The 27,886-nt window shown below is 42.1% G+C and overlaps 2 protein-coding genes across 5 annotated transcripts in view; one reads left to right on the top strand and one right to left on the bottom strand.

The window, feature by feature from the left end:
• The window catches only part of SCLT1 (sodium channel and clathrin linker 1), a 194,818-nt gene extending 194,052 nt beyond the window's left edge, over positions 1–766 (top strand). Inside the window, exon 21 of the mRNA XM_077767069.1 lies at positions 473–766. Coding sequence (XP_077623195.1) covers positions 473–535 — 63 coding nt within the window. The 3' untranslated portion in view covers positions 536–766. The remainder of the gene's footprint in view (positions 1–472) is intronic.
• Positions 767–9,425: 8,659 nt separating this feature from the next.
• JADE1 (jade family PHD finger 1) overlaps positions 9,426–27,886 on the bottom strand; it is a 59,940-nt gene continuing 41,479 nt past the window's right edge. For all 4 annotated transcript variants that reach the window (XM_077766828.1, XM_077766748.1, XM_077766880.1 and 1 more), the window contains exons 8-11: positions 27,064–27,180; positions 22,591–23,112; positions 17,125–17,242; positions 9,426–13,383 (exon numbers count right to left, since the gene is read on the bottom strand). In XM_077766828.1, coding sequence (XP_077622954.1) covers positions 12,470–13,383; positions 17,125–17,242; positions 22,591–23,112; positions 27,064–27,180 — 1,671 coding nt within the window. In that variant the 3' untranslated portion in view covers positions 9,426–12,469. The remainder of the gene's footprint in view (positions 13,384–17,124; positions 17,243–22,590; positions 23,113–27,063; positions 27,181–27,886) is intronic.

Raw genomic sequence — 27,886 nt, 5'->3', positions numbered from 1 at the left:
TACTCTTTTGTACTGTTAGTTATGTCTTACTGTGTGTGTATATAATGTCAACTCCAATTGATATGTAAAGACTATTTTCCTATGAGACCTTTCTCACTATGATGTATCATCCTCTTATTACCAACCTTGGGTTGTGCTGGCTCACACTTAGTTTATATTTTACCTACTTTTCTAATTAACTTTTATCTAGATATTTTTTGCCCATCTGTGAAATATATTTTGGAATTCTAAGTACTGTATATCACTCTGAGCTATGGAATGGTGTATTTGACATGCATATCTCTAGTGTAATACAGGTATTTTAAAGACTCAAGAGTAAAATAGAAAGGAACACAAAAAATGACCTCTTCCAGGACCCCTTCCAGTCAGATTATTTGCAATAATTCTAAGTTGTGATGCATTATACTTTGTATTAGTGTAAGATTTTCCATAGAAAAAGTAACTACTTACTGATTGTCTATTTTAATTGCAGCTCAGTGTGATTACAGTGCAGAGAAGAAAAGCAGCCTCCATGATGAATCTGGAAAATATTTAAAATATTCATAGTTCACTCACAGAACTTTAGAATTGGTAAAGCTGTTGGACTAGAAGTGTATTGAAATGGTAAAAACCTGCAGAGAATGGTTAAGGCTTGTGTTGTTTTGCATAAGCATTTTCCATTCTGTTTTGGGGGTTATGGAAAAGAGAACAGTGGCAGCTTCCTGTAAGTAAACAAAATATAACCCTGTATTGAGCTTCAGTGGAGAATAAAGCCAGCTGAGAAGAACTCATTGCCTTCATCAATGTGTCTTTTAATTCCCCCTTTCTTCCTTTTGGAAGAACATAATTTTTAAACTAAACTAATCATGAGAAAGACAATGCTAGAATTTTAATATTTCAGGTTCCATGATTGGAGAATTTTACATCTAATTGTTACTTTTTAAGTTCCCAAATATCCATTTTATTATAAACTCATGAATGTAATAAATTATGTACTTTCTAAAATGATGCTGTCATGTATTTTAATGTATAATTGTAGTGATTCATTTTTAATTTACACAATTTCCAGTTTTTATCAAATATTGATATTTAAGCATTTGGGAGGTTTTGTTTTTGTTTTGCTATTACTCAAAGCAGTACTGACCCTAAGTTCTGAGAACGCATGGGCATTGAACTGTTGCAGTCTAGATGCTTTCAATAGATCCATGTAGTTATTAGCAATTCTCTGCTCCCACTTTGAACTTGGTACACCCTGCTTTCTGGTGATTACAGCACGAGTTTGCATCTGGTTAACAAGTTAGGAAACTGCTACAGTAGTCTAGATAAAAGATAATAAATTGATTTTGAAGTGACATGAAAACATCCATGTGTAAATATGATGCAGTCGGAAGCTTAGGACTGGCACTAACAAACAGATAGAAAAGGTGTCTTTGGCATGGGGCTGAGAATTGAAGCCATGGAGAATAGGAGCTTGCCTTGGAGCTTTATGTGGTGTGGCTGACTGCCTCTTAACCTCCATTTCTTGCGCTCTAGCTCTGATGGTGGCCGCCTTTTACTTCTATCAGTTCAGAACCCCCACAGGACCTCCGTGTATACTTTGCCATCTGCACATTCTTCAGATCACTACTCAAATATGCCTGCCTCAGAGAGCCTTCCAGCCTCCAGACTAGATTAGGTCCCCTTGTAACACTTCTCGTAATAGTGTGTTGTATTTTTTATTCATAGCACTTGGAAAAATTTGTAATTAACTTTTTGAAATTTGTTCTTCAATGGCCTCTCCAACAGTCTGCAAACTCCTGGAGAGCAGGATTCATGTCTGCGCCCCTTCATTGTAGTCTTAGTACTCAGCATAGATTCTGGCACACGGAGGGTATGCAGCAACTGTTCAAAATCTGAAGAAGAATTTTTAAGGATAGCGCCTTAAAAGAGGTCTTCATTTGTTGAATGAGCTCAGGGAGAGGAGTCGTTGAAAGAGACTGAATGAGAGGGCTGTAACCAGGAGAAGCCAGTATGATTCTCTCCAGAAAACTAAAGAAGGGCAAGACTAAAGGAGGGGACAAATGGGTGCTAGTGTCAAATTCAGCGACAAGATGAAGTAATACAAATATGATAGTTAAATGATAATTTAGGGCACTTAGCTTACTTTCATTTCCTAAGAATTTTTCATTTGATTCTCTAATGTGAATTCCTTCCCATGTCACTCACAGACTCATTTCCGTGTAGTAAGTTATGGTCATATTCATGTTTATAGAATATAAAATTTTTAGAAACTTTTAATTAGAGATGTTAGAATTATACAAAAAAGATGAGACTGTAGGAAGAAGCACTTCAGAAATGAACATTATAGATAAATGGAATATGATTATCCTCCTTTCTCAAGAAGAAAATCGAACTTCCCAGACTCATTTCTTCAAGGTAAATCTTTCAGTGTTAGCCACTTTCTCCAAACTTTGGCCATAGGCACCCATTCTTTACCTTTCAATACTGATAACCCTGTCTCCAGTTTGATCTGCTTGAATTCTTAGATACTCTCCAAGTAAAGGATAGGCTACTAATAAGCAGACAGTAGGCCTTTCTTACCTCTGCTAAATTTGAACAGACTTAAGCTATGTTGACCAACAGAACTGAACATGCATGGTTATTTTCCTTTCAGAGAAGTTTGTCAAGCTAATGATTTCAATGAAAAAAAGTAGTGGAATTTTTGACAGTTCTCATATTGGTCAGTCCTTCCTTCATTTACAGAGACAGTATCATTTTTCTGTGAACTGTATTTTAGGAGACAGGGGAAATGAATAGGAAAGAGTGAAAAGAAATGATGTAAATCTGAAATTAAGGACAACACAGCTAGTTCATTTTATTTATTCATATTTCTTTATTTGTGTCTCCCTGAGGAAGAAAAGAGATATGATTACCTCTTCTTCCTTCTGTATACAAATATGCAAATTGGGGCAGCCAGCAATCTTCTGATTTCTCCTCTGGTGTGAGCACTGTAACCACCCCAAATATGGGAGAACATTAGCAACAATTCAGCCATTCGTTTATTCAGCAAATATGAATATTTCATAGCTGCACAGTCTGCCAAGCCAACTCTCAGACAAATCAAGGAAGAATGAAAAAATACTTTTAAACATTTTAGTATAAATTCTGTTCTTTAACCATAATGTATTTCACTAGTTTTTCCAAAATAGCAAATCTGTAATGAACTTTTTTATAAACATTTTAATCAAAAATAGTGATTGTTTTTTTAGTTTACTTAAAAATGCATATATGCATATAGATACATGCACGGCGAGGGGACAGACACTGCAGTACCCCACTGCGATGTATGAAATCTGTCCCTCACCAGCCCTTAAAACTTGTACAAATATGTGCCTTTGGGTCAGTGTTAACATTCTTATTATTTACATAGAAACTAAACAGATATGTATATACTTAAATTACATAGAAACTAAACAGATATGTATATACTTAAATAACAAAAGTCATAGGATAGGAAAGCATCTCTTAAAGTATTTTGTTTTACAACACTGGCACGCACCCAGCTACCAAGACAACACTCTATATACGAAGTAAGTGGTTTTGTAGCCCGAGGGTTCACCACAAAACATGCACATGTGCCCCGCGTTCCCGTAGACACTCCCGTGCACCAGCTCTAAACACTCTCGTTTCTTCCACTCAAGTATATTGGAATGTCAGCATGTGAGCATAACATTATGGAGCTAACCTTGAATCTTCTCTAGTTTCTTTCTTTCTAAATATACATTCTTAAAGTTCACTACTTTATTTTTAGAGAACAAATTACTGCTGTTACCCTCCACCACTGTCTAAATGCACTGGGACTGGAGGGGGTGGGGGTAGTCTCTTGAGATGGCCCTGTCTACTTTCCAACAGGTTGGCCATTAGAAGGTTCTTCCTTACATCGAACTGAAATGTGTCTTCCTGCCTTAGTTCTACCTTGTGCAACAGAGTAAGTCATCTTACAAGTGGCAGGCCTAGCCTTTTGAAAAGAATATTCATGTTCTGCCTGCGCATAAGTAAACCTCTCCATTTCCTCAAAGGACCTGGTTTTGAGTCCTGTTGCCAGCCCCCCACTTGTCTCTGAAAGTGCTCTGATTTTCATATATACTTCTTCATTTTCATTCAGTATTTATTGAGCACCTACTTTACACCAGGCATGCTTGGGATGTATCAGTCTTATGCCCAGAACCAAAAATTATATGCAAGGCATAAAATAACAATTCCTTTCTTCTGGATCATGACTGAGAGAGGTAGGGAGAGGGTAAGTGATACCTGCCGAAGTGTGGGGAAGACTATGTATTAGAACCTCCAGGGGACGGATGTGATCCAAACCACATGCCCTTCCCTTTTTCCCAACACCAAAAATAGTTTCTTATGGAAACATGCTTTGAGTTATTATAGTTAGTGATTCTTGGATATGTACATATAACTTCTCATTAGTATTTAGAATGAGGGAAAAAATTATTCTAGAATGTGTACTTCCATTAATGCCACTTAAAATCATGTTAGCTTTTTTGGAATTTGAATTTCAGTGTTGGAGATATTGAGCGTATTGTTGACTAAAACCTTCAAGTCTTTTCCAAAGGTTTTCTTGCGAAGCCAGATCTTTGCCCCATAAGCCAGACTGGTTGGTTATTCATCCCTCTTAAATCTTATTATGTCATTGACAGTGTACTGAGGTCATTTTACGTCCAATTCTGTCATCCAGTTTGTTACTTACAAGCATAGGGACCGTGTCTGCTTTATTTTTGGTGCTATGTTTCTTGTACCCTTGACACTTTTTCTTTACCGTGATGCCATCTATAGGTTTTGTAAACATACCACCCATATTTTCATGAAAATCATGAAAAGAAATGAGAACTAGACAGATGTGAGTGCGGTTGGTCTCTTAGAACACACCAGCTACCAGCTCCCACAGTGGATAATTAATCAGGATCCCTGGGGCCTGGTTATTCAGCCCATTTTTATTCTGGCCCTTTGCTGCTGCTTCACCATCACAAAATCAAGAAATACCCAGCCTTCTGTCCAGAGAAAGTTTATGCTACAACTGTCCTACTTCCCAGACCTCATCTAGTAATCCTGTCCAAGAAGAAAATGTATTCCAATGGATTCCTTTTTAGTAAATCCGTGTAGCTGCCTAGTAATCATGATTTTTTAAATGTTTATTTAAAACCTTTGAAGCCTTTAATACAGCATCATGGAATTTTTCATTCAAGATTTTCATACTGTTTTCAAAGAATATAACAAATCAGAGCAAAATATGATGTATAGAAAGCCTGTTAGCACTTGGATTTGTAAAGATTAAAAATGTGATACTGGTATCTCCTTTCATATAAATGATAGGGGGATAAAAGAGAATGAGAAAAGTTATGTTTCTGCAAGTAACCAAAAGAATACATTGTGGACTCTCTCCCTGGATCTACAATAATCATGCTCATCTGTCTGAATAGTGTCTATTTATTGAGCACCTATACTATATCAGACATTGTGCTGGCATTTTGCTTTTATTACCTTATATAATTCAGCAGACTTGCTAGTTAGGTATTACTCCCTTTCATAAAAGTCAAAGTTAAAAAGTTACAAAAGATAAGCAACTTGCCTCAACTAGTCCTAAGTATTCAGAGTGAGTAAATGCCTTTCAAAAACCATGTTTTAAAATATCATGCTTGTTTTGACACCGAAAATCATACAACATGCCATCAACCACTTAACAATCGCTAAACGGTTTAACATATTCATGTTTTTTTGGTAGATATACTTTTTTGGTGAGATGGTTATTATCCATTTAAGAAAAGTGAAAACCTTCAAAAGAGGTAGCCCACTAATTATTCTTACTTCCCTTGCTTAGATATCTATATATTTTCCCCTGAAGTTACTGTACTTTTTAGCCAGTTTCAAGTTTTGAAAAAATGACCAAATCCCACTAGATATGAAGGTGCTTTCCCTAAGAAGTTCTCTGTGTAATGCACGTAATTTGACAATCTCTTTTGACTGTTTTCCAGATTTCTTTAATGAGTGGTAACCCAAAAAAGTGTCCTGTCTACCAAGTATCTACCAAAAAAAGTCATAAATATGACTTATAACACATATAAATATGACTTATAACACAAGTTAAATTGTGTTTAGCAATTGTAACGTGGCTGATACAATATTAATTACATGATTTCCTGTGTCAAAACAAGAGCATGGAATTTTAAGATCATTTATTTTGAGATAGTGTTGGGGGGGAAGAGACAGGGAGGGAGAGAGAGAGAGAGAGAGAGAGACTCTCACTCAAGCAGTCAGTGCAGAGCCCAGATGAGCTCACAGACTGTGAGATCATGACCTAAGCTGAAATCAAGATTCGGCCGCTTAACCAACTAAGCCACCCAGGTGCCCCAAGCATGGTATTTTAAAGCATGATGTCTGAAAGGTATTTACTCACTTTGAGTAAGTACTTGGGACTAGTTGAAGCAAAGATATGATCACAGGGATTTAATATGAAAAAGAGAAGTTCAAACAATTCAAACAGTAAAGTTGGAGCAGAGCCATAATTAGCGAGAAAAGAAGGAAAGCACCCTTTGAGGCTGCTACATGGGGGAGGGAAACACCAGAGAAAAAATTTGCTTCATAAAGAAATTGTATCACACTGGTAATAATCCTGAAATTAGAGCCATCAGCAAGCCATAATTAACCCATAATTATAAATGCACTATTTCAAACAGCCATATATAAGCCAAGGAGGAATGAGAGTATCAGGATACACTAGTGATCTATTAGGAATGACACATTTTTTTTTCTTTTATCTTTGCTGTTTAATTTGGCATTGCTAGATTTATTCATTTCTGCACTTGATCTTAGCCAAAAGACTGAGAAGGACCTTATACCAATGGAAGATTTTGCATAGCATCAGTTTGAAGTCTTAAGACATTAGTCTTAATTCCAGATTCATCATCAAGAAACTATGTAATTTTAAAGAATTCTCTTTAAGTTTCCAAGGTGTGTTAGGACATCGAATTAAGTTTCTGATAGCAATGTTATTTTCTTTGATCCTATATGCATAGGTTTTATCTGTAAATATGTTTGTGTGTGTTACATAAATGTGTATTAAACCAATTCCATTCCATTCAGGGACTGATTGACCACAAGCCCACTGTTACTCATTCTCCATTAGATTATGTGCAGGCATTCAACCAGTACATGAGCATAATGTTTTAAGCCAAGACTGTTGTTTTACATTATAGAAACTCATTGAACCAAAGTTCACGTATATAATCCTCAGTGTACTCAAGAACACACGAACTGCTTGATGTGAACTATTTTTATATGCTGAGAGGCAGAAGAGCCCAAGGAGTTGCGTTGCATTCTGGCTGGGACTAACTCCCAGCTCTACCACCAACTGACCTTGAACAAATGACTTTGTGCCTTAGTTTCCTCATCTGCCAGTTAGATAATAGTGCCTCCCTCACATGTTGGAAGCGAAGTTAAGAGTCCTAAGATACAGACCAGTGCCTGCCATTTGATAAACACTTTGTAATTACCTGCAGAAGTCTGAAGGGTTCCCTGAAGGCTATGTAGACAGAATCAGTTTTTATTGCATGTTATCACTGTGTAAATGACATTGTCAAGGCTGTAGTAATTCGGGGGAGGGATTAATTTCAGCAAGACTTGAGTCAAGGAAACCAGGTAAGAGGCCGCTGCAAGAATCCAGGCAAGAAATGATGAGATTTGAATTATATGGCAGGTGATGGTGGGATTGAGGTAAGTGAAAAATAACTGCTGTGGCTGTGTCTGGTGACGCGGATCACCATTTGGCTGTGGGAGTTGACGGAAGGACTCACAAAGGACTCCCAGGTCTCAGGCTCAGACGACATTCTCTACGGTAGGATAGGGAAAAGGATGTGTTCCAAAATCTCAAGTGCCTGCATGCATCCAAGAGGAAATGCCCAGGAAGCAGTCCATTAGCACTCAGGAAGAGCTGGACTGCAGAGACCTCAAACCCGGCAGCATACAGAATAGCTGAAGTCAAGTAGATGACAGATTTGCTCTTACCCTCTTTTTCAATGATCGGGCAATCAAAGCTCTTCTGTTCTACCCCAGACTAGAACACATCATCTAATGCAGTTCTGAGCATTAAAGGGAAACCATATTGAAGAGTTCAACCTTGAAGTTAATTGCAAAGTTTACTGCAGATGGCTAATGTTTCAAAGGTAAAATCTGTTTTCTAAGTGATCTGGGTAAAAACATGAACATGAGTCCCTGGTGCCACATTTCCCATCACATATCACAGAATTGCCAGTGATAGGCCCTTCCTTTGCCTCCTGGGGACTTAATTTCCCTGGGGAACTATTGTGGTTATTCAACTTTAAGACCTTGCAGGAAGAACCACAGTTATTTCTCTCTGGGGTCTTACTCAGAGCAAGCAACATGGAAGTAAATAGTCACTAAGGAGGAACAAGGAGAAATAAACAAGCTTTTAGCCAAATGTATGAACAATTCACATTTTAAAAAACTGGCCAAAATTTTACAAAAATTATGAATCAAGGACAATAACACCACCCTGTTGTGGCTTATAAACTAGCTGTTCCCAATATAGAGGAGGGTGCGTTTGATAATATGCTGATTTCTGCATGTAGTTGTTAAAGACTGTTTCAGGCAGAGAGAACAGCAAACCAGAAGTGAGAACTAGGGTCAAGGCCCAGTTCTGCCAATGCCTAATGATGTAATCTTGGACCTACCTTCTATATAGGACACAGAGGGTAGCTCTTCTTGCTCCTAGTGTTCCAGAATTCTGCAGTCAAAAGAAAGCATTTAATGAAACTACTCCCTGAAAAATCATTTTTAAGGGACCTAAAGTCTTCCTGTCGGTCAGAATTTTTTTTTTTTTTTTTGCCTCAGAAGGCTCACCAAGTAACATAAATATTGGAGAAATCAAAGCCTTGTTCCTACTATAGTCTTAGTAAATGCCTACTGCATGCTTTATGAGATGCTTTTTATGAACTTGCCTTTAAATATAACAGCCGCCTCAGTAGAAATGGTGGGATGTTATCCTTTTTTACAGAAGGGAAGATTGAGGCTTATACAGGGTAGGTGACTTGGCGGAGGTCACGGTCCGATAAGCTCCAGTTCAGCCTGTTAGGCCCATGATTCTCTGACCCTATAGTCTAAAAGTTGCTTCACCAGCAGTTTATTTTCAGATCAAAAATTGTACTCTGGAAGGAACTCCAGGTGAGGAAGATTAAAAATCAAACCATTACCATCTTTCAGTGTCTCACCATCAGAGTTGAGCCAAACAGCACCCCCGAGGACCTGTCCTCTTCCAGTCTCATCCCTACAGTAGTTCTCACTCCTAAACTGCTGAGACAGGAGACATACACCACCAATTCCAGACCGCTGTGTTCATACCTTTAAATATATAGCAAAATCAGATTTCAAAAGACACTTAAAAATGTATTGCAAAATGTACAGCATTTATTCACATACAGACAAAAAGGCACAAATTCTACTAAATAGTTCAACAAAAAAATACAGCTGTCCTCAACTAGTTTTATAAATACTTTCAAAAAGGGGGTAGAAATAAATACAGGATTGGGCCATAATATAAAATAGTCATCTCTACATATACTTTGTTTAATTTCTGATTTTTAACTCTTCATGCACCTTTTTTTTTCCCAATTTTAGCTGAATGGACACCAAGCTAGGCACATAGTGAAAAATCCTCTGTACAAGGTTACAAATGTAATGACAAGTTTGTCCATTTCAAAATAATTAAGATTTGTACACAACACATAGAACCCTTCATTTCGATTTTGTGTTTATAACCTAACAAATGACATTCCAGGCAACTTTACAAAAGTTTAACTAGCCTACATTTTGACATAATACATTGATCATAATCAAAGATATTTCTTGGTCAGGATGCACAAGGAAAGATAAAGCTGAAAAGAAAAGAAGAGCAAATGGTTCCACACTAATAGAGTGCAAGTGAGTGGGTGGGTGGGTAGGTGGGCTGCTGCTTATGGCCGCCTCATACAGAGTTCCCAGCAGGACGTGGACTAACTTACAAAGCTATCATTAAACTGTCAGAGAAACCGTGCTCTATACCATTTGCATTTCAAAGCAGGAATAAAAAGTGTGGGCTTTTTATTTTTTGTGTTTTGTTTTTGTGTGGGTTTTTATTTTTTTGTTTTGTTTTGGTTATTTTTTGGTTCAGCATAACTTGGAACTTTGAAAGCTTTTCAACCTAAATGTGGGGAAAAAACAGGTAAGGCATTATTTTTGCACAAAACTAGCATTCCTAAATAGTGCAAATGAATCTGGTACCTCTTAAAATGGTGAGAGGTCATATACTTACTAAAATTTAGATTTTCTTTCTATGGCTTGACAAATCACCCCTCTATATATTCTACTCTCACCCAGAGCTGTTGCTATGGTCAAAAAGTTAACTGTGAAAAGTGTGTCCATCTCCTTCCATATCCAGCAAAAAGGTTTTTTGCTCATATGCAAAAAATCTCCTTCCATATCCAGCAAAAACGTTTTTTGCTCATATGCAAAAAATCTCCTTCCATATCCAGCAAAAAGGTTTTTTGCTCATATGCAAAAAATCTCCTTCCATATCCAGCAAAAAGGTTTTTGCTCATATGCAAAAAATCTGATGTTTAAATTACTAGTCAGTGTACAACTTGGATCCATTAGGAAACTCCTAATATCTGTAGCAACAGCTTATCTGGGGAGCAGTCTTTCAAAATGAGCCCCATAGCTCAAAAATAGTCAATCTAAAAACCTGGGTCATTCTTTCCCTTCCCCTGAATTAGCTACTAAAATGTATTTGAAAAGTTAAGACTTGGTTTGAAAATGTCATACATACAATGGGGATGCATCAGATCTACTATTTGATCATCCGATAAAACTTGCATAGCAAGATGGAATTCAATAAGCCTTTTTTGCTGTTGACAATCACCTGGAAGACTTGAAAGGTAACTACAGAACTCAAAGCATCACTCATTAAGTATCAGAATGTCCCTGCCACATGGAAACAGATGTATAAATGAATCAGGAATCTGAATACTGATATTAACAAACTAAGGATAATTTAGGGGAAGTTGGGCTTTTTCCAAGTGCCCATAATTCTAAATCTCATTGCTATTTAAACTTTCCTTCTCTTAACTTTGATTCACAACTACATTGAATTCCAAAGAAAATTAACAGGACCTTAACACTATCCACTGTCTTAATACATACGCACTGCAGTGAGTGCAAAAACAGAACATTGTACTCAAATTTAATGCTAAATTCATTATTGCTGATAACTTACTAGTTATTGCCATTTGCGATTAGAAAGTCCAAGTTACGAATCGGAGCTTAAAACTCTGACTCCAGGAAACCTATTACACTTCAATCTCTTTCCCGTATAACCTTGGTCAATGGTAAGAGGTTATCGCAACTTATTGCCTTTCTATTATTTTTAAAATATAACTTTTCTTTTTTTTTTTTGTCTTTTCCTTTTTCTTAAGGAATCTGTTCATGTTGGAAGCCCAGACTCCCCAGCATATGCACTAGTGGTTGGCTCTGGGCTGTTGTATCACCAGAGTCTGGAAGTTCATTGCTTGAACTTGAACAGCCATTAGTATTGTTGGAAGCCAGATGGCCAGGTATCTCCAAAGGCCAGGGAAATCCCAAGCTGGCCCAGAAGGCAGTGATTAGGGAAGAGGAAGGTCAAGGGGACTGGTAAACTTGGAACCAACTGCCCTTTCCCACAGAACTTTCTAACAGCTTCACTCTCTACCAGTCCCGTTCCCACAACGCATTCAAGTGCTTCAGGCAACAGGCCCTCGCTACATTTACCCCAGATCTCAAGCTGCAGCAGCTCTACCCTGTCCCTTCAGATCTCCCAGTAAGAACCTTTGTTAAAATTCTCTTCCCCATCTGCGATTATTATAATTTACACATGAATTCCCCAGAGTTACTGAAGCTTCAGAGCTGCTGCCTAGAACTAGAATGCAACAAAAAAACAGCCTTGTGGGCCAAAGTATAAACAGGATTTCAAGTTCTACCAGTCCTAGAAAGTAAGTTTTATGGGCTAATAAACGGTACGTGAGGGTTTCTCAAGAACTGCATCTGATTCCGCTATTTAGGTAACCGAGAGTTTGTGCTTTGGGAAGGATACAGAGGGCAGTAAGAACTCATGAGGCTTCTGTGAGCCTTGCCCTCTTTAAAGACTTATTTCATTCATTCTTATTTTAGTGTTTAATTCAGCCTCTAGTCTTAGTGGTGTCTTACGGTTACAGTCTACTCTTGTGTTTCCTCAACAAGTTGCAGATAACACATTCTCACAATAATGACTTATAAATGATTCTGAAAAAAAATTCAATCTGACTTGCAAGTAAATGTGTTTGCGTAGCTCAGGAGTGATGGGTTTCTGCGTGTCCCCCGCGTCAGAGCTCCCGTCTAGCAACTCCGGGACAAGCCCGCGGTGCTCCCACCATCTGTTTCATCAAGAGGCCAAGATGCTTCTCCTGATAATGTCTGTCCTCCTGTTGATGGTGCTGCTGGCATGAATACATTTCTTTTCTGATGCCTCGCTCTCTGAGTCACTCATCTCTACGTCAGGGACATACCCGTCATTCTCATTGTCAGATTTTAGTTTGTTTTTGGCCCTTTCCTTGGCTGGAACCCGGCCTAAACCCAGATAGGGGTAGTCTGAGTGCTGGTGGCAGGCCCCCTCGTGGGCGTCTCCCTGCTGCTGCCGTTCCCCCTTCTTTGGAATTCGGAATCCTCCCCAGTTCTTCACCGGGCTGGCAGGCGTTGTAGGCACTTTGACTGCGGTCTGGTTACAGTTTACTCTGATTAGGGAGCCATTGCACTTGGGCACTATCTCCTTCCTCGTGCCAGGTGCTGACTGACCCCCTCCAGGGGAGGTGGCAGCTCGTGTGCTGTCCAGGTGCCTCTGGGACACGTCTGTGGACCTGAGAGGCTTGTGACTCTGTTTACAAGGTCTGTCCTTTAAGTCTCCCTTACTGAGATCACAATGGAAGCGATGGTCTCTTCTGTCCCCGTGGTGGTCGGGCACCACCACACCATTCTTCTGTTGTGCTGACAGGAGACGCGCTTCTGCAAAGGTCTTTTCAAAACTCAGAAAGCTCTCTGGGACCACCACCCCCTCCCTTCTACCACACAGGTCTGGCTGCTTCAGCAGGGCTTTGCCTCCGCTCCCAGTGCTGTTCTGCAGTGGATCTCGCTTATGGGACTTTTTCAGCGAATGAACCAAGGAAGTACCCATTTGCTTCCTAAAGAACGCAGAATGCCACTTCAAGTCCTCTATCTTGGGAGCATCAGGGCCCACAGAAGGACTGTTGAACAAAAGCATGTTTTCCAGTGAGGAGGAGGAGCAGGAAGAAGAAGGCACACCTATGGACATATAACAACAAAGAAAGAAAAATTACTGAAGCACATCCAGAACAATTAAATTCTAGACCCTTGGCATGGCCCTGTTAATGCAAACTTCCCACTCCATGGTATGATATACAATCACCACATTTATCAAAATTTGGTTTTTCATATAAAGATATTACCTGCCTTGAGAATCTGCATTCGATCTGCGTACTCCATTCAATATACTCTTACTTTCTAAAATAGATGAAGCTCACAAACTTTTTCATGAAACATTTTTCTAAGAAAAATATTTTCTGGGCACCTGGGGGCTCAGTCGGTTGAGTGTCGACTTCAGCTCAGGTTATGATCTCATGGTTTGTGAGTTCAAGCCCGGCATCGGACTCTGTGCTGACAACTCGGGAGCCTGGAGCCTGCCTCAGATTCAGTGTCTCCCTCTCTCTTCCCCTCCCCTGCTCGCTCGCGCTCTCTCTCTCTCAAAAATAAATAAACATTAAAAAACATATTTTCAGGACACCTAGGTGGCTTAGTCGGTTAAGCTTCTGACTTCAACTCGGGTCACGATCTCCTGGTTCACTTCAGTTCCTGGGTTCAAGCCGAGCCCCCGTGTAGGGCTCTGCGCTGACAACTCAGAGCTTGGAGCCTGCCTCAGATTCTGTGTCTCCATCTCTCATTCTCCCCCTCTCATTCTCTCCCTCCCCCTCTCTCTCATATAAAACATTAAAAAAAGATTTTTTCCTTTCAAAGAGGAATCCATGCCAAATCCATCTGGTGGGCAAGCACGGCCCCTGCCCCTGGTTAGTCACCTGCCTCCCTCCAAGCCAGCACCATAGGAGAAGGCAGTAGGGCTCCACAGTTTCCTTCTCCAAAGCAACTATACCCTCACAGGGCCATAGTGAGGGTACACACATGTAAGTACATGAAATGAGAAAGGAATGGGTTTAAAATCATTCTTGACGCATAGTAAATGTCTTTTAAGATGTTTACTATTATATGCAAAGCCCACTTGTGGAATTAAACTGAATTGTCATCCAACATGAGGATAGGTTAAAATGGTGTTTTTCATGTATTTTTGATGTAAATCACAGTAACTAAATTTCACAATGCAACCCTATAAAAGCTCACAGTTCATGAAATCATACTGGCCTTCACCACGCAATGTGGCACTCTTAACATCTTATATTCTATTTCACTTGCTTTTAATGCTGGTGGGTGGCCCACTGAATTCATCTCACAACCAACTAATGACTCCTAATCCTCAGTGTGAACAACCCTGAATTCGGTAACACCGGAGTTCATCACAAGAACCACATTTCTGCAAGAGCCTACAGGACATCTGTAAAGAGCCGGGTTCATGTTTTGTCTCCCATAAAGTATAAACCACCAGGAAACCAAGGCTTTGCCAGGCAGGACCCTACATGAGACTTCACTGTGCGTGTGCAGCAGACAAGGACACTGCACATAAACAGAACAGAGCTGGCAACTCTAAACATGAACCTGTTACAGACGGCCACAGGGGAGGGGCTTACAATCTGCTGGGCTGGAGAACTCGTGCTTTCTCAAGAATCAACTGTTAGGCCCAACCTTCACACCACATTTCTTTTCCTCAGTCACCTGCTGTGGGAAAACCAAGGTAAGGGGGACTGACATCCTCTAATCTCTGATTTCCATCTCCTTGGGATCCAGGTCTCTGAAAAGCCTTTTTGTCTCACGACCTCCCATGAGCACGGTCTCCTCTGAGGGCACGCTCATCCGGCAGAAAGGCCCTTGCTCATTCTCCAATTCATACACCAAAGTGTAAACCGCAGACCCTGACTGACACATAGAAGTCATGGCCGCTGCCTCCACTTCACCTGAAGCTATCTATCTCACGAGACAGGAGATCCACTTGGGGCATGAGTAAGAACACAACTGATTTTCTAAAACTGGAAAAGGAAAAAAAAAAAAACAAAAAAACAAAAAACCAGGCATCCTGAAGGTTTTGCCTTCGTTCCCTGTGGCATCCTGCAGTTAGATTAATGTTGCTTTCAACCCATCAGACTCAGTGTGGTTCATATCTCAGAGGGATGGGAGGGTTTGTTTACCTTCTGTGGAACAGCAGTAGGATCTCATTACAGCCCTGTTACACAAAACACCTCCTAACCTGGGTAAGAATCTCAATCATTTACCCAAGTAAAAACCTCAGCCATGAAATGCAAAAAGCTGCCTGCAATATCCATGAAAAATGACCCTTAAGTGAAATCAGATGAAAACGCTCTTTACAGCTTGTGTTTATAGGCAATCACTCATTACATAACAACTTAACAAGAGTCACAGAAAGCCCTCCAATGGCAAAACTCCACAGGCACAACCCGCATTAATGACCCTGCGCAAAAGCAGCTCTGACAGCTTGGCCCCTGCCGATGGGCACCAGACAGCCTTCCAAGTGGGCTGTTTACATAAGGACACAACGCAATGGCAAGGGATAAAATAGATCCCACTTATTTGCATTTAAGTAGGAATAATGAATGAATGAAAAGTTCACTTGAAAGAATCTGAATCACTTATGAACCCTACTTAGAAAAACTTATTTAAAAATAAGTTTAACAACTATAAACTCTAGCTAATGGTACATCTGTAAATTATTTATTCTCAGGAAGAAAATATCTAGGTTAACGTTAGTAAGTTAATGCCATTAGTATTAACTATGTAACACCTCAAGAAAATCATTCAAAACTCCCTAAGCTTTCTTTTCTTTGTTCAGCTGACCAATTTACCTCTCTAGTTCCACACATCTGGTTAGTTTTTGGTAAACCAGAATTTGGATTTCCCTGTAAAATAGGATATAACAACATCCTTGTTGTTTCTACATGTCAGTCGTCTAGAGACCAAAAGCCACAGAAGCAGGAAAAGCCAGCGTCTGTGTCTGTGGCAGCATGAAGGGGCACTGTGGACACGGGCAGAGCAGGGCCACCAGACCCGCCCAACACTTCCTTCTCTGAAACGCTTACAATGCTGGCTTTGCAGGGCTTATATTCACAGTGTTAGGACTCCATTAAAGGTCGTGGTTCTGAACTGAGCCCCTTTATAGATCAAGAGTCCGAGACAGGTTCAATGACTTGGCCAACTTTGCACTCCACCTCCAAGTCTCCGAAATGCTCTCCAGAATGGAGCAAGTTCCCCTTTCCGCTTCGCCTAGCCCAGAGCAATGAAATACTAAATAAGTCAACACTTGATGTTCAATCTCAAAAACATTCAAAATTCCACTTACACCAAAAAGTACACTGTGAACGTTATCTAAATATGGATGTGTGTCTTAAGAACAACAGTCTTAAGATACCTTATTTATGTTACAGATAGATCCAAAGGCTAGATAACCCATAAGTCTTTGCAGGTGTCCCCATGACACTTTACACTTATCAAGTGCTTTGCAATACAATGTAGAAGTTGCCGTTTTGCTTGCATTATCACAATAGCTCCCAGTAGGAACCTCGAGATACCTCCTTCACATTACACATGAGGAAATGGGGGAGCCTCCAAACACTTAAGATTTGCTTGTGTTTGGCCTATAAGGAGAGAATTTAGGATTCGACCTCTCATTGAGGTCAAATTCATAGCCCTTTTCCCTATACCATGATGCTTCAAATGCCAGAAGATTTTCTTGAAAGTCTGTGCTTCTCAGATTCTCCAAAATTGAAGAAACTTTTTTTTTCCTTAACAGAATGTTAAGGTTTACAAACCCCTGCACTACTGTTTGACCTACAAGAGCTTAATGCATACCTGAAACTCTTTCTTGCTCCAAGAGCTTAGTGTAAAGATTGAATATCTGTTCCTGGACTTTGCACACAGATCGCTTAATCTTTTCCCTGCGGGTCACCATGTAAGTGAGGTTCCGAACCTAGAACGTAGAGAATAAAGATTCTAAGTAAGCAATACATTATAACGGTACTTTGGTGCTTTTCTTTTTTTTGGTACATAAGAAATTTGTCCTGCTGGGGCCTTGGATGACATCTGAAATCAAGATGTACTTTAAACACTTTATCCAATCTCCTTTGGGGCTGCTAACTAGGATTCCACATATACCCCTCAATGCAGGAGGAAACACAGAAAAGAGTTAGGCTGTAGGAGGAACTCAAATAAAAGCCCTGCCCTCCCCCACCAACCCCAGCCTGAGACTCATCCCCAACGGGGAAGACTGCTGGGGTCTCTTCCAGATTTGTCATCTCTTGCCCAAAGGGCTCTGCTTACCACCCCTTGGTATCCTCTCTCCACCAATTCTATTATTTAAGGATTTAGAACAGTGCAGAAGCCACTTAATCAAGCATCTTCTGAAGATGGAATTGATAAGCACAGAGTCAAGGGCTACCACAGGAGGAACACCCCCCCCCCCAAAAAAAATTATCCCTGCACAGAGCCCACTAGAAGACCAAACGGTCACCAGGAAACCAAGTAAACTCTGTCAACTGGACAGTATCTGAAATGTGAGCTCACAGGTAGCTAATGTGTTCCTACAGAGCGTGAAGCTAGGATTCCCTACTCACTTTGCCACTAACAAGCCATCAACATCTCAAGGCCACCTCATGTACCACTCGAAAAACTAACACTGCTCTTGTCCAGAATCACCTGTAACTAAAGGGACCCAGGTGCTAAGAGCTACACTTTGTATCCAATGGCAGGCACTGGAATCACGTGCATATGCCCACTAACAAATATGACCTAGTCAACACCTAAATTTGTTCCGTTTTTAAAGCCACCATGATCAGGTGATATGAAAACAAAACTCAATAGATCCCCCCTAAATCCTTCAGCCCTCAAACCTACTGGGAAACCAGACTAGATTACTGCACCTGAAAACATTAATGTCAAATGCAACACACCAGAGATACAGTTAAACTTCTTCAGGAAGATGAAGACAAGATACCCTAAATAGCTGTGGTGGAGTGAAGGGACGCTGCATCCCGTCAGCTCTCTCCATCAGGTCTTCCGTCCAAGGTAGGACTAAACTCCCCTAAAAACTTAGAGGTCTTCGTGAGGTTTGGGCAATCCCTTTCCCTGACCCCTTTCCTGAAATGGTCAAGTTTGAGTCACCAACCTTCTCTTCTGTAAGAATGGCAACAAGCCACATACACAGGACTGCACTCCCCTAGGGGGTTCCAGTCCTTTTGGACCCTTACAATTCCAGGTGTTCTTTCTGGAGTTGTATTCAATCAAAGCAGTGATGTTTGCAAGAGGACAGGAGGCATAAAAAGAACAGTTTGGCTGGCTTTCACATTTGCATCATGGTGCAGTTTCCTGACCTAATACCAGGTCACCAAGTCAGCATGGACTATTTAGGATCTTCCTAACATCTCTCTTCTTAAGGTGTAGACGTGTGCGTGTGGTCTTAGAATTAAAGACCCGAAAATACTATTTTGGTGTAATTTACCCTGGTTAAAGCCCACTGTGACAGCCTCAGAGCCCCTGGCCAGGGAGTAGGCGTTTATAAAAATCATGACCAGTTTGGGGATAGAAGTGGCTAACGGGCTATGGTCTTTGATAAATATTGTTGTAACCCAAGGAGGATATTAACAGTGGAATCTCAAAAAGAGGAAGAGGCAAGACTTAGATCTGTATCACAGATTCAGAACTTCTGGAGAACAGAACAGTTTTTACATCAAGACCAGGAATCTGACTTCTGGAAACAGGAAATGGAAACAAATTCTGACATCCTAGGAGCAGATAAGATTCCTCTTCTTTTCAAGTCAGGTGAACACCCAAGATAACTTCCATCTCCCTTACTTGAAATTATGTATGAAAACCGAGTACCCAAGCTTCACATAGTATTTAAATTGAATTTTGCTAACTTCAACCACTACCCCCAGGAAAGGCTTTCACCCTGGCTGATAAGTAGGCAAATTCTATTTCCCATGATCTCTGATGAGAAACCTCTTCCTCTAACCCCAAAAAGCTAAGGCCAGGGCAGATTTTCAGTGGAACAAACCAGCCCATGAATAAGCCAGACCTAGCTGACCACATTTAGAGCAGCAAGCATCCTAAACTGTCTTCTCTCCCTTATGCACAGACACTCCTCACACAGCTTCCATCAGCAGACCCTGGATGTAGGGCTGAACCGAGGCTTTATCCTCAAAACATACCCTGCGCGTGGCCCTTCCTGTGCGCTGCTCAACTAAATGTCCTCCCCTGCTTACGAAAACAAAGCCAGTTCATGGGAGCAGTCTCAAACCATGTTAAACCAGAGTTCAGCTTTCCCCCAAAAGCAATGGTTCTCAAACACGTGGGGACCCTAAAACACAGAATGTTGGCCCTGACCCCATTTCTGGAGTCAGAGGTAGGATCCAAAACTTGGCACTTCTGTGAAGTGTCCAGGGAAATGTTGCTGCTGGCTGGGGCCCACACACAGAACCACTGCCCCCAGGAATCCAAGAATGGTTTCAAGGGGTTTTCTTCAATGCCAAAAACACTGCTCACAACACTAAAGCTTAAGATGCCTTTCGTCTAGGAACAGCTACAGCCTCTACCAGATTTTCAAAGGTGATCATTCCACTGTGTTGAGTAGGATAGGATCCCAGGGGCTGGCCCCTTACAATGAGCCAGCCACAAGTGCACAGGTAGCATGTCTTTATCTGTGCAAGTACTCATTTCTGGATGTTTACTGAATCTTTTAGAAGACGTCTAGGGGAAAGGAACCCCACCAGAGTGAGTGGCAGCCTTGGGAACTTGACATAGCCACGAACAACACATAATTGATGTCTTCTTAAAGATGTGGGTTCCCAAGCCCTCCTAAAATCTAAAATCCACGACTGCCACCTAACTTTCTGATCCAGAATTGTACCCAGATGTGCAATGCCCCCAAGGTGTGTATTTGCAAAAAGAGCTATTACCATTACCGTTCATCAGTGGTTTGCATTTGTAATGAAGTCTACTTATTTGTCAGTTTGGGATTGACCACAGCCTTGATCACAGTCCCGTGCATGCTCAGATTCCACATATCTGCTGTGAACTACTACTGTGTGAATTAGACAGAGACCCAACTTAATTGAAAAACAAAGTAATTTGTTATTTGTTCTGGTTACCCTTGCCCTGATGAGCCTTTGGCCTGACATACACTTGTGGTCTATAATTACAAAGAACTGTGCAGCTCTCAGGGGCACAGCAAAGATTTCCATTTTTAAAGCCTCTACCATTGCAGGCCTCATGGTAAATTCTGGAAGATATATTTTTCATTATAATAAGCCCATTTAAAACCAACACTAAATTCCCTAAGATCTCTTAACCTTTTAATAAAGTAAAAGTAATGCCACACACACACACACAAAAATCCTGATTTATTCCCTGTTACTCATACATCATTGGTATCATTCTACTTAAAATCAACAGTGAGGACTCCAAAAAAAAATTGTTTAGAATTGAATTATAAGTGCATGTTAATCTGAGTAACTTAAGTACAGAAAAGAGTTAGTACACCACAATCATTTTCTACACTTTTATTTTGTGGTGATTGTGAGACAAACACAGTCCAAACATTTAGACTTCTCGTCCTCCCTCCTGAGGACTATCTGACTCCATAGCTCATGCACCCCAAGTACAGCAGTTGTCAGGCTGGGATAATGGCTTCCCACCAGGATTCCAGTTTATCCTTCTGAATCCCTTTCTCAGCTCTTAACAAAAATGCCACACACACGTGGTCGAGGCGAGGTCTTCTTTACACTCACCACCAGGGGGGGCACGGCAGCACAAGAGCCTCACAAACACTCCTCCCCGCTTCTGCTGCCTGCCTCTCCTGCTCAGCCTCCGCCTGAATCTGGAATCCTAGCTTGGTCAAGGGAGGGGTGTTAGAACAGCTGGCCTTTGGGCAGTCAGTCTCGTACTAGAAAGATCTCTAATGAACACGTAACACTTTCACTCTTCTGCCATCTGCAACAGGGCCATGCAGGTCTCCATGAGATCTGGATCTTTGGCTTAATACTCCTCCTATTTATCCCTATTCCTTGCCTACACTCTCCTTTCAAATCATCTACGTGTCAGATCCTCTCCCAGACAGATGAATCACTCCCTGCTAATAAGTTAGGTGCTTGGGGGAGATGCGTTAACTGTTTCAGGCCACCTGGGTGCCCTTCAGTGCAGGATGCTTCAGGCCAGAGAGCCTCAGTCCCATCTCCTGTGCACTAATGAATTCAACAGTAGCTGGCCGTCAGGGGAGTTGACACAAAAGGTGCTCTAAGATGTAGCCCCAATTAGCAAGCCTCAGTCAGAGAGTACCTACAGGGAGCAGGAGACCCTGGAGGGAAGAGAGCCCACTCCTAATTATTCCAGTAGCAGGAAGGGAGGTCCAGACTGGGACTCCAAAGTTAATAGAGAACTGGGGAGGCACAAAGCAGCAAATAGTTGAGGGAAGTGCCATCAGCCGAGGCTCCAGCCAGCCAATAGCCACTACATTCAGCAATCCAGTAGTGTGATAAACTAGTGTACTGAGCATTACAAGGGGCTCCTCAGACAGATCAGATACCCCTATGCACCAGGTATCCCACCCCACACTTGCACAGACACACATGGACATGGACACATGAGCACACACACACAACATACAGACACTGCCTCAGTGATGACTTAGCACCTCGTTGCCCGGAGTACCCGCTGGAACAGATATGCACGTGTATAGAAGTTCATGCACACACATCAGCACCCACAACCTGCTCTCCTCCGTGACAGTACCGGGAATGTACCTGTGAATCAGCCAAGAAATGAAGGTGGGCCAGAGAGGCAGTGCTTAGCTCTCCTTGATGAGCCTGTCACAAGCACCCAGTGTTTCCCCGGGTTGAACAAGAGAGCTCCCTACTTCTGTCCACCCCCACCATGAATTAAATCCACCTGGTTTTCTAACTCCGTTTGCAAACAATTCTGAGCCAATCCTTTGGTCATTTCCCTGGGGCTCAATTCCCTCTAGTACTTGAATGAAGGGCGGAAGGGACACACCCCATGTGATCTTACAGAAGAACAATAAGGATTAATGGGAAAGTGTTTTAAAAATAAATCACAGAGAAGCTCCCCACTCTGTGGCAGTCTTACACATATGTACAATGAGTTTACCAGCCCATAAGTATATTGGACCAACACAACCTCATGCTTCAGTATGTACAAGGGTCTGAGAGAAAATGAACTGGCTACCATTCCTTGCTCTGCGCGAGCAGCCGCCTCTTTGCAATCTTCTTTTCTAAGTCACTACAAGGTGTCAGTGTCAATCATTACCCTCTCCAGGTCCTGCCGCAGATGAGTGAACAGCTGCAGCCTCCTAAACAAGACATCTTGCTCCCGCTTCGCTAGATTGTCCTCTTCATCTTTCTTTGGAGTGATCAAGGGCTTGTTGAAGTTGACCTTCCTCTTCAACTTCCAGTACTGGTACAGGAAATCCACTACTTCCTCGGGCAGCCGCAGGGCCCTGGCAACATCCAGCAGGTTGACGAAGGTATAGAACTCATCTTCCAGCTGCTGCAGCTTCTGCTTTCGGACACTCACCCGGTGGGCCTCTTCTTGATTCTGCTCAAGGCTGGTGAAAGGCTCCAGAGGATTCCGAGGGGAACACTCAGAGGCCCCATTCTCCTGAGCGGCCCCCTCACCAAGGCTCTCCTCGGGTTTTCTATGTGAGCTGTGCTTCGGGCAGTAGGACTTGAACTTAACTTCATCGTTCTCCGCCAAGATGGTCTTCATCTCCAAGCCCCGGTCGAAAGCACAGGTCACGTGGAAGGCCGTGCGGCAGTTCTTCACAGAGCACTGGTAAGAACACAGAGAGGGAGAAAAGAGACAGTTATGGAGTGACGGGGCCAGGGGCCGAAGCCCAAAGCCCCTCTGGGCCAGGCACCCCTCACACGCACACACAGGAAGGGCAGCACCTTGAGCACGTGCCGGAACAGGACGTCCTGCCTGGGTCCACCCTGACACATCGAGTCATGTTTTAAATAAGGTAAGGCTTGGGGTTTAAGGGAAATCATTAGGTGAAAGGTTTTTTGAACCAAACCGTAACTCCTAGAAAAGTAACTACATCCAAAACGCCTCTAAAGGCAGACACAATTATACAGAGGCCACATACAGACAGAGGTGGTCTGGGACTCAGATTATACTAAAACGAACATGTGCTCAACATGCAGAGTAAACTTTGAGGAATTAACTGGTGTTCCTAGATCTGAACTCTTTTAAAAGTGTGCTTATATAAAAAACTTGAAAAGAATCTCTTCAGGAAGAATGCCTACTAGTCAAGAGTTTTTAAAGGAACATGAATTCTCATTCTTACCCTCAGCCAGGAAGAGCCCAACATAAGTGGGAAAATAAATGGTACAATTCCTCCAAGCAGCCAAGGGCTGCTCAAGACTGAGAAGAATGAATTTTAAAACTCCTGGATGAGTAGGAAAAAAACAGGAGAGAAGAGACTCCAACACAGGAAGCGGGACGAGGTAAGTTCTCCTCACCCTTGAAGAAGCTCCACCAGATGCAGAAGGCTCCCGGGGCCACCACAGGCTCCGCACTGAGACCCATATGCGCCAGGCCTGGCAGCACCAGCCGCCCCTAGCCTTCTATGGGCCTGACTGCGGAGCAGCAGAACCATGAAGGTCCCACTTCCTGCAGGTCAGAGGGAGGTTGACCTAGAGATGAGGCACCACCCAGCCATGTCTTCCTTTTCACTAAACACCTTCCCTCTTGCTGTCTGCTCAGGGCTACAATTTAGTGCCTTGATTCAGACAGCAAGCCAGAAGCCCAGCAGGAGGAAAGTCATTAACTTCTTTCCATCTGATCTTGCTGGGCGAATCCCTGGAAGGAGGTTCCTTGCGGTGACTGAAGCCAGTCCCTCAAAAGCAACACTGTATTGTGTGAGGCCAAGTGATCCCAGGGCACACCAGAACTGCAGAGAGGAGCAGAACATAGTGGCCCAAGGCCAGCTAAAAAGCTTAATTAAACTCATTCAACAGACCCTGAATCCCAGAACCACAAATGGCAGAGGCTTGAGTTGGGGCTTTTTCCCCCTCATCATTTCAGTATTTAAGAGGTGACTCATTGCCAGCCGTGATTTCTTCCATTTTTATAAATCCTCTTATACCCAGAAGTACAGAAAATCCAGCTCCCTTCACCATTCCCATTAGAAACACTTACAGCATATGAACTAACATAAATCTGTAATTTTACCTATAAATAACCTCAATTCCAAAAAATGTGTGAAATCAGCTTAAGTGGCAGAACACACACATACACACCTGGCCACTATCATTAAAATACAAAGTGCTCCTCCCTTCTAGCGCACAGCAAGGCAGAAAGTCAAAGTAGGAACAGATGACTGGAGACGCAATCTGGGTCTGGCTTAACCTACCCCTAACCCAGCTCTCAGACCTTAGAGAGGAATGAGCTGCAGATTATTTATACAGGACTTTGTAAAGGCGCCAAACGGCCTTCCTCTGGGTTTTCCTATTCAGGTTGACTCAGCAAACAGATGTTACAGAAACATAAACCAGAGACTCTACAGCTGCAGACATTTCAGAGAGGAATTCTTTAATAAAAATCAATCTATTCTGTGAAGACATGAAAAATCGTCAACCTTACTTGGCCTCTTCTTCAAGATAATGTTCTGGGAAAAGAGAAGTCAGTGGCAACAAAAAGAAGGCATTTTCTTGTTCTCTCTTTAAAAGAGAAACAAAGGTCTCATTTGCCCACCTCTCACAAACATTAGTTCAGGACCAGGATTGATGTGCTCAGGAATGGGCATAAACTTTATCCTTGGAAGCACATTCGGTAACAAGGAAGGAGATAATTTCCATTTCTCGCAGTCTGCTTCTGCTCATGTCTTGCAAGTGCTCACGCAGGTACGTCTACAGAGAAACACACTCACAGGGTTCTAATGCTTCTTTTTCATTCTGAGGCTTTCTAAAAACTTTTCCTCCATTTTCTTCCCAGAATGAAGGGCCAGACGGTTTTTGTTGTGTTTTAGTTTTAAACAGATTCTATTCACATGCAAAACCCTGCACTATTTTCAAGGTCTGCAGCCAAATTCCACCAGCTATCTCATGCCTCACCCTCTGAATATTTGTTACCTTTTGGATTCTTGAACTCCAGTGGAGGTGATAATGAAGAAAAGCAGAAATAATAGGCTTACAAAATGAAAAAGTTTTAAAACCTCCAGTCAGTAAATTACTGAAAGGAGATTTATCAGCCAAAATACAAAAAGATTTTGCCCAATGAATTCATTTCTTCAAAACCTAAGACTGGCAGTGTGTATCTGTGCTGATCTGTTGTGTTTTCTACATCAAGAGAGAAGCTACTGATCCTAGCATGTGTCACTGAGACCGAAGAAGAGCTGCCAGTGGCACTGAGCTGGACCTTCTTCTCAGAGGAAGACCTGATCTTACCTTTAGAGCCAATGTCACATACAGCATTGGCAGAAAAAGCATCTTGGTCACCTTAGGTCATGACTCTAAAATGCCAATAACCTGAGGCCCTGAAGTCAACTTCTCAAGCAGAATTTTCAGAAACATGAAAAAGTAGCACACCATTTATATTCCCTCCATAATTCCACCTGAAGATTTTCTACATTTATCTGCGTGTGGACATAGAAAATGTAGGCAAAATTTTAACATAATTGCTTCTCCACCCCCCCTGCCACCGCCACCACCACATTCCATCCCACACACCCTAGGTGCCATGAATAATCAGATGTCCAACCTGTACCCAGATAACAGCTTCTGCAAACAACACTTGGTTGGTGCAGCACCTCATGGGCGTCCCACTACGCAGTTGGTGCTCCAAAGAATCTTCTCTACCAAACGCTGAAGTATTAGCACACCAAGTTGACTTGGAATAGTGCACTTCTAAGGTTTTCAGGCACCTTGTCGGGCTCTGTGCTGACTGCCAGCTCAGAGCCTGGAGCCTCTTTCAGTCTGTGACTCCCTCTCTCTCTGACCCTCCCCTGCTCACGCTGTCTCTCTCTCTCTCTCTCCTAGAAATAAATAAAAACCTTAAAAAAAAAAAAATTAAAAAAAAAAAAAAACTGGGTGGCTTAGTCGGTTAAGCGTCCGACTTTCGCTTAGGTCATGATCTCGTGGTTCATGGGTTCGGGCCCCGCGTCGGGCTCTGTGCTGACTGCCAGCTCAGAGCCTGGAGCCTCTTTCAGTCTGTGACTCCCTCTCTCTCTGACCCTCCCCTGCTCACGCTGTCTCTCTCTCTCTCTCCCCTAGAAATAAATAAAAACCTTAAAAAAAAAAAAAAAAAAATTTAAGGTTTTCAGGCACCCCATGTGTGCACCAAAACAAGCAGTGTCAGGAGGCAGTCACAGAGGCAGGTCTGTCACCAGCTCTTTAAGTGTCGGGGGTGGGGGGAAGGCAGCCAACTCTCCAGTGTCAAGAATGGTTCTTCCCCGAAGGTATCTGCCTGCGTAAAGCGCTGCAATGCCAGGCTTGGGGCAGAAAGGTAGAAACCAGAGACAAACTAGAACTGCCTTACACCTCAGATGGACTTCTGACTTGCTCTGTGATTGTTACAGCTGGGGTTCTGGTAACACTGGACACAATCCGCCAGCTAAAAGTGTTTATACTGGGCTAGAATCATTCCTCAGCAGCCTCTGAAGAGCTGGGAGAACCCTGCCCTGCTTTCTGGATTCTAGTCCCATCTCCAAATCCTCTAACAGTTCACAGAGCCCTCCCTCATCCAACCCCGAAACAGAGCCATTACCACAGAGAGGATTACCTGTATGGAGGCCCCAAACTTCTCATTGCAGAGGCTACACACCAGTGCCCACCGACTACTGGGGATGTGAGACACCTTCGTGATGGGTTCCATCTTCTCGGGGCTGCCAATGCTCACCTACAGGTCCAAGGAACAGCAAGACAGGGTAGCTGAGGCCATCAGACCAACAAGGACTGAGCATGGTCAACAGAAACTTAAAGATCCTGTTTTCCTGCAGACCGCCGACCTGACAGCAGCAAGGGGCAGACATGCATGCACTCTCCTACAACAGGGAAACCTCTACTTTAGAGCATCTGGACAGTTCAGGGGCCAGCTCTGATCCAGTAGCAGCAGAGAGAGTAGAGAGCCCAGAGCACATGGCCCATGCCCCATGCCCTCCATGCATGGGAGTGGGGGGGAGGGGGAGGAAGGGGAGCTCAGTTGACATACACGTCCCTATTTATAAAACCACGCAGATAACCAATAATATTCACTTCTCACCTGAGTGTCTGACAGCAAAGATGGTTATGTATCAGGACAATACTATCTACTCTATTTCTGGTCCACAATGAAGTGGTAGAAACTGAAAATCTTTAAGTAGTTTGTGAACAATGGCGTAAGTAAACATAAAATAATTTTAGTGCCTCCCTCACTGAAGAAAACCATTCTTTTCAGTCAGAAAAGATTACTACAGTCAAAGTGGAAAATTACCAAGATAAATAAGGTATCCTCTCTGCATTCAGCCTGGATCACTGAACTGTATCGCTGTTGATACCAACTATGAGATCCAGTTCTACCAAAACCCAAGTCATGAAACTACAAATCATCCCCAGATAATTTTATT

This window comes from Crocuta crocuta, unplaced genomic scaffold, assembly GCF_008692635.1.
Source record: "Crocuta crocuta isolate KB4526 unplaced genomic scaffold, BGI_CrCroc_1.0 scaffold120, whole genome shotgun sequence".
Classification (NCBI taxonomy): Eukaryota; Metazoa; Chordata; class Mammalia; order Carnivora; family Hyaenidae; genus Crocuta; species Crocuta crocuta.
The sequence above is the reverse complement of the archived record's forward strand: the minus strand, read 5'-3'. Positions and strand labels throughout refer to the sequence as shown.